The following is a 10,386-nucleotide window of genomic DNA, read 5'->3' as shown; positions in this document are numbered from 1 at the left end:
GCCATGGAGCGCCCGGGTGCGGCCGGGCCCCCTGCGCCTGGCGCGGAGGCGCGCACACCCCTTTTCTGCAGACTCACAGGTTTTCAGGCCCCGCCTCCTCCGGGCCCAGCTCCGCTCCGCCACCCTGTGGACCCCGACCCAGGGGTCCGTAGCCCCGCGCCCTCCGCCGCCGCGCCCCCGGCACCCGCCCTAAGCCCCCCGGGAGCGCGGCGCGCGGCGGGGGCGGCGGCGGCGCCTCCGGTCCGCGCGGCGCAGCGTCTGGGTCCCGGGGGCGCAGGGCAGGGAGGCGGGGCGCTCGGCCGGGGGCGGAGCTGCGGCCGCGAGCCCGCCCCCCGCTCGCCCTCCGCCGGCCGGCTGGAGCGGCCATGGAGGTCTACATCCCGTCCTTTCGCTACGAGGAGAGCGACCTGGAGCGGGGATACACGGTAGGCGCGAGCCGCGGCCGGACAGGGCCTCCGAGGCGGGACCGCGGCTGCTGAGCGCGGAGGTGTCCCCGGCCGCCGCCGGCCCTGCGCGGGGTGTCCCCTGGCTGCCCTCCCTTCCGCGGGGCCTGAGGCTGGGCTGCGCCCCGGCGCGGTTGTCAGGGAGACGCCCCCCACCCCCCATCTGCCCCTCGCCAGAGCTCGGCGGCCGCGGGCGCCCGGGGCTCCTCCGGTTCGCTCCCTTCCCCCTCCCGGCCCCGCTCCCGGCCTCAGGGCAGCAGCGGCGGGACTCAAGCCCCGGCTCGCAACGTTCGCCGTTCTCCCCGCCGCCCGCCCTCTGCAGCCCGGGGTGGGCTGCGTCCGCGTCTTGCCCAGCTGCCCCTGCTGCCCCCGCTGCCCAGGCAGGAGTGGCCGCGCCGCGCATTGATGTTGGCTTCCAAGTTCTGTGGGATTCATTCAGATGGAAAACATGCTAATCAAAAAAAAAAAAAAAAAAACAAAAAAACATCATTTGCAGCTCTTTATTAGCCAGAGTGAACACATGCGTTGCTTTGAGATGGCTTCCAAAGTTTGTTTTTTTTTTTTTTTTCCTAGTTCTGGTGGGCCATGAAAGGACATAATCAGCTACTTACTGCGCACCTGTTCCATACCTAAGCGGGATCCCTGAGAACTGAGAAACAGGGCCCCTGATCTCCAGAGTGGAAGAAATGGTCGGGAGGGTGAAGACCAGGGCCTGAGACCTTTGCATGAGTTAGCAAGTAAACCGTAGGTGGTTGGTTTCCTAGTGAACTTAGACACCTTCATCTAGACGGTTATTGCCAGAGAGAGAAGTGCCTCACCCGGGCTCGACCTCGGAAGAATCTGTTTCCAGTTGTTAAAGACCAGGTAGGCGGAGAAGATTGCAGAGGGCAGTCTGAAAGGACTGATGGAATATTCATTTCGAACTCACTCACTTGCTAAACAGCAGTTCTATTAGATGGGCAGAGTATTTTAGCCTTTCTTTTCCCTAACTATTCGTGGGTTTTGGTGACAGCCTGTTTGGAACCTTCCGTGTTTTCATAGGGAGAATTAAATCTCCCTATTTTTTAGAATTAAGAGTGGTGATTGAAAAAAAAAAAAAATCCAGGGAGTATGTGGATTTTTAGGATTAAGTAGACCTCTGGGTTCAAGTGTTCAAGTGTCCTAAGAGAAGTACTGAATGCCTGCCTTTGGGGTGGAGACTGGGGCGGTGGTGGTGGGGGGGCGGGCAGCTGAGCTCTGTCTGGCCATTATTTATATAAGTTTTATATAAATAACTCTTCCCGATGAATTAATAGTTGGTTAAATATTCTGCATCTTCCTTAAAAAGAGGGAGAATTGAACTTAAATTTGAACCTGAGCGAGGCCTTTTCTTTAAAGCCTTGAAACCTTGCTTGTCTTTCATTAGTCCAGGTGTGTCAGCCCCACCCCTCCCCCCCCATCAGCATCAGCAGCCTAGGAGGGCCTGCTGTCTTTGGGGCATTCTCGAGGGTCTGAAGATTACAGCCAGCTTGTTTATGATGTGTTTAGATGAAGGTGGTCTCAGTCCAAACTAAAAGTTACTTACCTCCACAAATAAGGACTTTGAAGTAGATCAGAATTAAGGCTTTTGGGCCGTTACTGGTTATTCTTTTCTTACAGGATCTGTGTTTTCCCACACTATTTTCCAGTATCTTTTGATTACTTGTATTACGACCAGGCGTGTGCCGGCTTGTGAGTTAAATTGATTTGGAAGGAACCCTTTTCTTGGCAACCATGGCAGTCTGGAGATTGCTTATATGATGAAAGTTTGTGTGCTTTGTAAAAGCTTACTTTTTAAAAAAAAAATCCTAACTCATTTAGATTGATAACCATATTGTTGAGATACCTCTGCAAGTGATTTTTTTCCTATGTGAGTCAATGAAGCAGCTGTTGGATACCTTGTTCCCTTTGAGCAGCTGTTTTGTAATTGCACAGCAGAAGACTTTACTTTTGGGGATCATTTTCTTTCAGGGATCATTACTATAGCTTGTTATAATTGCACAGCAGTTATTCATTTAGTAAATATTAACTAAGTGCCTGCTTGGTGTCTGTATTCTAGATCCTAGGAATTTAGCGGTGAATAACATTTCGTCTTTTTAAAAAACCCTTAGAATTTACAAATATAATCTCAGTTTTCTGAACAAGAAACTGGTGAAATAATGTATACTTCAGAGTAAAAAGCATCTTTTTTCTAAGGTGATTATGTGTATTTAAGAATATGTAAGGAATATTGCATTAGAGCAAATTCAGTGATTGGAGGCTTATAGTAAAGAAGTGTGGTTCTTCCTTGCTTCTAGTCCCATGCCCTCAAAGCATAAAACATGGGGTTGCATTCTTAGAGACTTTTCTGTATGCCATGAAAACATATGGGTTTCTTTCTTAGAATAAATTGTAAGATTTGACTATAACTGTCATCCTGCAACATGAATATCTTTCTGTACTGATATGGATAGGTCTGTCTCCTAGCTACTAGCAAGGGGATCTTCCTCATAAGGAACATGCCATCATTTGTTTCCCCAGATCTTGTTGCTGGCCACTACACTTCTAATTTTTAGCAACTGTGTCAGAGATGTTGAAATGAGACATCCCTATACATGGCTTTTTTTTTTTTTTTTTTAATGCCTACGGCTAGGATTTTTGTAGAGCCTTAACTAGAATTGGTGCTTCTGCGCCTTTTAAAGTTTTCATGGGTAATGCTCAGTTGTTACTCAAGAAGTTTATACAAAGTTATGCCCAATGTATAAGGTAATTTACCTTTAAAGAGTGAATTTTTGCCTTTTGAACCCTTAAACATTGACTGTGGGCTTGTGGGATGTCGGGTGTGGAATTGAAAGGTAAATGGATGTTGCTTCTGTCCTTAGAATTCTCAGCCAGCTGGGGCAAGGTAGGGACGGGCTAGGGTGCCCTGGTGTTTTCTGGCAATCTTGAGGAGGAAGAGGGCATTTCTGCACTGCCTTGAGGTCATGTGTGGTGTGGGGTTGGGGGTTGCTTAGGAATGCTGACTTTTGAAATCTGGCTAGGTTTTTGCTGGCACTGTGAATTCTAGAAGGAGGAAGTGTAACACAAGATCTCATCTCAGGGTAAAGGCATTTTAAACTCCCAGATTCATCAGAACTAAAAAAGAAAGAAAGAAAGGTGAGGGGGGAACCCTTCTAAATCATCTTAATTTATAAAGAATCAGGAAAGGATCTGCTACCGAAATTCACATGAACTCAGATGTACTTCATGGGAAGGTTATTCTCTACCTGCCCTCTGTCCCCATAGCTTAGATGTTTACTCTCTGTTTCCCAGCTAGGCTCTAAACTCCTTGAGACTGGCACAGTGTCGGTTTCTACTGCTGTACTCCAGCGCAAGGGTCTATCCCATAGTAAGAATTCAGCACTTGTGTGATGAATAAATAATGAATGCATGAGTCTTCTAATAGGAGAAGGAAACCCAAAGAGCAGTGATTATGAAGCATGAAGCAGCTCGGTGGGTAGAAAGGGGTCTGGGTGCAGACTGGAGTTTCTAGTAGCAGAAGGATTGTGCAGACACTTGACAGAGGGAGGTGGAGAGAGATCAGCTCGCCAGCCTGAAGAGCTGGAAAGGAGTATGAACTTCAGCCACAGACATTGGATTTGAGGAAGGAAGTAACATGATGAGCTTTGCATTTAGAAAGATGACCCTGGAGTTTTAATCATTTAAGGGATGGTAGCAGAAGGAGAGAGAAGGTGTGAGCTGGAACTAAGGCAACTGTGAAAGGAAGATGACAAGAATCTCTAGGATCTGGTGACCAGACGTGAGACAGGAATGTGACTCCCCTGGGTGCGAGCGCCATTGGCTGACTCAGAACTGATGCAAGGGGGAGATTTCATGTGGGGACCTGTTGTGTTTTTCGTGATTGGTGAGGCTGTTTGATTTTGAAGCTCAGGATAGAGGTCTGGGGAAGGAATATGGCTCTAGAGGGTCCTTCAGCACAAAGGATGAGAAAAGTGTAGCAGTTAATGCTATTCCCAGGAGGAGAATGTAGAGTGAAGAAAGATGATGGACTAAATCCCACACTTTGCCTGAGCAAAGAATTCTCAGCACTGCGTGCTGAGGGAGAGGAGAGAAGGACAAAGGACGAAGGATGGGCAGGGGTGAAAAGTGGGAAGACAGAATGGTAGATGCTTTACAGTAAGGAAAGGGCTGGATGTAGCTGAGTGGTCTTGTAAGGTGATGATGGAGAATAGTCCGTTGGATGTGAGAGTAAGCGGATCTGGGGTGTGAATATAGGCTAGTATTTTCAATTTTCAGATACATTTTTGGGAAATAACAAAAATAGGATTACTACCTAGGTTGCAACAGAAAAGTTTGAATGTATTAGATTTCACTCTTTTATAGCTGTAAAAATCAAGGCATTGAATTAGATGGTTTTTCAAGTTCATTTTAACTGTCTGTGACTCTGTTATGGTTATACAAATATGTCTTTTTCTTGTATTCCGGTCTCTTTGATTTTCTTGATGTATCATGCTTTTCACGATGTAGGGCAGCTTCATATTTACATGATCATAATGCTGAGACATATGCAGGGATCATTGCTTTAATATTTTATGGATTAAAATACAAAAATAGAACAATACAAGGAACCATTTACCAATTCCTCATCTTCAGTCTTTTAAATTATTACTTCATTTATCACCCCTTATTCTTCCACTTTTTAGGAATATTTTGGGGCACCTGGGTGGCTCAGTGGGTAAAAGCCTCTGCCTTCAGCTCAGACCATGATCCCAGAGTCCTGGGATCAAGCCCCACTGCGTCCTGCTCTCTGCTCAGTGGGGAGCCTGCTTCCCTTTCTCTCTCTCTCCCCTGCCTCTTTCTCCCTTTCTCTTCCCTGCCTCTCTGCCTACTTGTGATCTCTGCCTGTCAAATAAATAAGTAAAATCGTTAGAAAAAAAAAATTCTGGAATATTTTGAAACAAACCCAGGACATAATTTCACCTGTAACTGTTTCACTTTGAATACCTGACAGGTACAGACTTTTAAAAAATATATAACCAAAATGTCAGTCTTGTCACAAAATTAGCCATGCCTTCAGACCATCCCACTTCTCACTTGTTTTTGTTGTTCTTAGCATGACCACAATGTCGACATTTCCTGGAATTAACAGTGATCTGCAGGAAGTATTTTTACTGCCATTTTGTACTTGTGAGAATGAGCAGTTGAGTAAGGGCACTTCTCTACCGGTGAGTAGCCCTCCTCTGTGCTTTCATCCTCAGAGTGCTGCCATCTGGAGCAAGTTGCAATGAAAAACTTTGTGTATGTGTGTGCTACAGCTAGCAGAGGAAGAGAGGGCATTTCTTCAGAGTACTGGCCCTGTTTTTCCCCAGAAGCTCTGAACAAATCCATGCGGTTTAGTATCTTGTTGTCCCCTATGGGTTTTTCAACCAATCCTGTTGCCAGGGGAATTCACTGTCCTGATTGGCTGAGGCTGGGCCGTCTGAACCAATCACCGTGGCAAGAACACATTAATTAGATGGAGTTAAAATAATGGGCCTTTCTGGAGCCGGGAGTGAGGTCATCCTCTTCCTGCCACCTAACCCTGCAGGCATGACAGTGAGACCACAATGTCCGCCACGATGTCTTCAAGTCATCCATTATAAGCATCTATGATGAAGGAGGCCTTTGTGTGACAAGGACATAGCTGCCCCAGGCCTCACTCACGGTAAACTCACAGCATAAGCAAACATTAAATGTGTGTCGCTAATGAAATCAAGCGCGTGTAAGGTATGTTCCTTACCCTTAAGGACAGGAAATACAAGTGTGGAAATATATTTTTTTAAATTTTTATTTATTTATTTGAGAGAGAGACAAAATGAGAGAACATGAGAGGGGAAGTCAGAGGGAGAAGCAGACTCCCCATGGAGCTGGGAGCCCGATGTGGGACTCGATCCCAGGACTCCGGGATCATGACCTGAGCTGAAGGCAGTCGCTTAACCAGCTGAGCCACCCAGGAGCCCCACAAGTGTGGAAATATTCTTAAAATCCTTCTTAATTCATTTATTTAAGAGAGAGGGGATGAGAAAATGCATGCGTGGGGGCTGTGGCCCCGTGCAAGTACGGGGAGGGGCAGAGGGAGAGAATCTCAAGCGGACTCCCCACTGAGCTCAGAGCCCCACCAGGGGCTCCCTCTCAGGCCTCATGAGATGAGATTAGAACCTGAGCCAAAACCAAGAGTCCCAGGCTTAGCCCACCCAGCCACCCAGGCTCCCGAAGTGTGAAAATATTCTTGAACATTAGCCAATAGAATGCTACCTTCACTTAAGAATCAAAATAGGTACAAGGGAATTGAATTTTGCCAAGTTCCTTGCTTAGAAATTTAGAGACAGAAGTAAGTTTGTTTTCACTGAGCAAGAAATACATTGTAATCTTTTTTTTTAGTAGTTTGCACTTTGCAATTTGTTTTTTAAAATAAACTTTTAATCGTGCAGTAATTTTAGATTTGCAGAAAAGTTACAAAGTTAGTAACTGAGAATTCCTGTATACCCCCCAGCCAGTTTCCCTTGTTGTTTTAACATCATATATTACCATGGTAATGTCAAAACAAGGAAACTAGCATTGGTGCATTACTGTTGACTTAGCTCCAGACTTTATTTGGATTCTACTAATGTCCAATCCAGGATATTGTGTTGCATTTAGTTTTGTCTGTCCTGATGTGAAACTAAGTTAATAGTCCAAATTACAGCACAGTGTCTCAAAAATGAGGCAGGAATGGCATTAGAAATAAAGCCATACAGATCAAATTAGATTTTGTCTATTTTAGATACTTTATGTGTAACTTTTGCCATTTGACAAAAGCCCCTTAGACTGTTCTACCCATTTATGACAGAGGCTGGCACAGTCTAAGGGCAGAAGCTCAGGCTATAGATTCATGCTGTCTGCATTCAAATTTTGCCTCCAACATTTAGCTTGAAGTCTGACTTTGGACAAGCCACTCAATCTCCTATGGTTTTTTTTCCCCTCTCAACTGTGAAAAAGGAGAATACTAGTACCTACCTTATAGACTGGTTGGGTCATTAAATGACATAATTCTTGCAAAGTGCTAGGAAAGAGGTTTGTGATTTTTTTTTTTAAAGATTTTATTTATTCATTTGACAGAGACACAGCAAGAGAGGGGAAACATGCTGGGGGGAGTGGGAGAGGGAGAAGCAGGCTTCTTGCTGAGCAGGGAGCCCAATGCGGGGTTCTATCCCAGGACCCTGAGATCATGACCTGAGCTGAAGGCAGACACTTAACGACTGAGCCACCCAGGTGCCCCATGATTTATTTTTATTATTTTGAATAAGGATTGCCTTCAAGTTCTTTTTTTTTTTTTAAGCTTTTTTTTTTTTTTTAAGATTATTTATTTATTTATTTGACCGACAGATCACAAGTAGACAGAGAGGCAGGTAGAGAGAGAGAGAGAGAGGAGGAAGCAGGCTCCCCACTGAGCAGAGATCCTAATGTGGGGCTAGATCCCAGGACCCTGAGATCATGACCGGAGCATGAAGGCAGAGACTTTAACCCACTGAGCCACCCAGGTGCCCCCTTTTTTAAGCTTTTTGAGCTTAAAAAAAGTTTTTAAGCTTTTACAGTAGTGTAAACAAAAGTCCAGGAGAAATCTTCATGCTATATAAAATAAATTCTTTACAAATACTTTGAAGTATTTCAGAAGTAATTCACATGGAATCAACTGGTACTCTTATAACAACTTTCATTCAGTTCAGGTTTAGTTTTGTAGCGTTATTTACTACTTGCATGTGTTTTCTTTTTCCTTCAGGATGCTGAAGGCTACTATATTTACGTAAGTGAGTGGTATATATTACAGAGAGCACTGAGACACCTGCTTCTCACCTCCTGCCATCTCTTCCATCCCCCAGCATCCCTCCAAAACACAGGGACCATCAGGCTCATACTTTGCATTCTTACGATGGCTTTCCAGATGTACGTTCAGATTTTTTAAAATAATTTTTGAATAGATTTTATTTATTTGAGAGAGAGAGCATGAGTGGGATGGAGGGGCAGAGGGAGAGGGAGAAGCAGATTCCCCACCAAGCCAGGAGCCCAACATGGGGCTCCATCCCAGGACCCTGAGATCTTGACCCAAGCTGAAGGCAGAGGTTTCACTGACTGACTCACCCAGGTGCCCCCACATACTCAGATTTTTAATGGAATTATCTGTTATTTTGCTTCATATGTGTCTTTTCTGTTTCAGTTTTCTGTTTTCTTGCTCCCCTTCCCTTTTGAAAGTACGTGTTTTGTTACAAAAAATGTCAACATATGGAGAAGTGGAGAGACTGACCCCTTTACTCAGCTTTTAAAATGATGAGCTCTTGGGGCACCTGGGTGGCTCAGTCAGTTGAGCATCCGACTCCTGATTTTGGCTCAGGTCACAGGTCTCAATGGAGACCGACTGAGCCACCCAGGCATCCCTCCCTATGTCATTGTTAATACCTTTTTCAGTTCCTTACCTTGTATAAAGGTAGAGACTTGATCATTTTCAGATTTGATTTGTGGTGCTAGCGACCATTGAAGAACACTGCCTAGATTTTTTTCATTCCTTAGTGGTTGCTAAGTATTGATAGTTTAATTTTATCATTCTTTCTTCATTTATTGGCTTGGATACATGTATACAAAGCAACTTGGCCTCATAAATTAGTTACTGTGAGGTTTTTAATAGGAAAAGCAGAAGGGTCTGATTCTTTCTTTGGTTATTTGCTTTTCAAAACAATGAGTTGGCTGTCTCCAAAGATAAAGATTATTACAGAGGCTCTTTAAAAAAAAAATCAGTATTGGGGCGCATGGGTGGCTCAGTGGGTTAAGCCTCTGCCTTTGGCTCAGGTCATGGTCTCAGGGTCCTGGGATTGAGTACCGCATCGGGCTCTCTGCTCGGTGGGGAGTCTGCTTCCCTTCTCTCTCTGCCGGCTTGTGATATCTCTCTCTCTCTCTCTCTCTCTCTGTCGAATAAATAAATTAAAATCTTTTTTAAAAAATCAGTATTGTTAGGGATCTGTGGATATTAGCATATTTGATGTAGTTGGGTCCCTTGCGTTTATTATTCTTAGATACTTTCTGTCCTTCTTCGGCTATTTTCATATTTGGCGTTTTCAAGTTGGGTGCTCTGTCCTTGACATAGCCTTAGTGGTCTTTGGTAACTCCTTGCTTCCTGGCATAACAAGGTACATCTTTTACCTTTCCCACCCCAGATCTGGAATTAGGTTTTTCTCTAAAGATCCCTGGTTGCTTTTAGTGGGAAATGAGAGAGACTATGATCTACAGACAAGGTACTTGTGAAGGTTTTGAGATCTTTTCCATTCTTACAGTGGAGGAATGTTTCTCTTCAGACCACATACATGGTTATGTTGAGGACAGCAGGAATTTTTGTCTTGGTCTTTTATCTTCAGCTGTGTCTTTCTCCTGCTTTGAAAATCTCAATACTTTAGATGCTGAGATTGATGGAACATTGTATGATTAGCGGTTTACTTTATCTCCCATCATACGCATCAGTGTGTCTCCATTATAATAACTGTACTACCATCTACAACATGATTACTGAATACAGATTAAAACTTTTTTTAAGAAGTTCTTTTGTTCTTTGATCCATCCCTCTAGAAGTGGCTAATCAAATGACTTTCAAAATCACTTGGTTTGGTTCTTCCCTGCTTATAACTCCAATGAGCTACCCAGTGTCATTTTCTTTTGTGTACTTAGGGATTTTTCTAGAAGTTGATTTTGTTTTATATTGTGTAAAGTATATACTGCGTTAGGTTTATTTGCTGAAATCTAGCTGCTTTTTATATTCCCTTCATTCTGTTTTCTTCCCTTTCCCTTGATGACCATTAAAAAAAAAAGGTTGTAGTTTATCTTTCCATTAAAAAAATAGAAACACGGTGCACCCTCCGGTGCACGCTCAGTCAGAGGAGCGTGC

The 10,386-nt window shown here is 44.4% G+C and overlaps 1 protein-coding gene across 4 annotated transcripts in view; it reads left to right on the top strand.

Moving 5' to 3' along the window:
- The first annotated feature begins 309 nt into the window (after positions 1–309).
- SNX24 (sorting nexin 24) overlaps positions 310–10,386 on the top strand; it is a 157,543-nt gene continuing 147,466 nt past the window's right edge. For all 4 annotated transcript variants that reach the window (XM_047730771.1, XM_047730772.1, XM_047730774.1 and 1 more), the window contains exon 1: positions 310–425. In XM_047730771.1, the coding sequence (XP_047586727.1) occupies positions 366–425 (60 nt within the window). In that variant the 5' untranslated portion in view covers positions 310–365. The remainder of the gene's footprint in view (positions 426–10,386) is intronic.

Source organism: Lutra lutra, chromosome 5 (assembly GCF_902655055.1).
Source record: "Lutra lutra chromosome 5, mLutLut1.2, whole genome shotgun sequence".
Classification (NCBI taxonomy): Eukaryota; Metazoa; Chordata; class Mammalia; order Carnivora; family Mustelidae; genus Lutra; species Lutra lutra.
The sequence above is the reverse complement of the archived record's forward strand: the minus strand, read 5'-3'. Positions and strand labels throughout refer to the sequence as shown.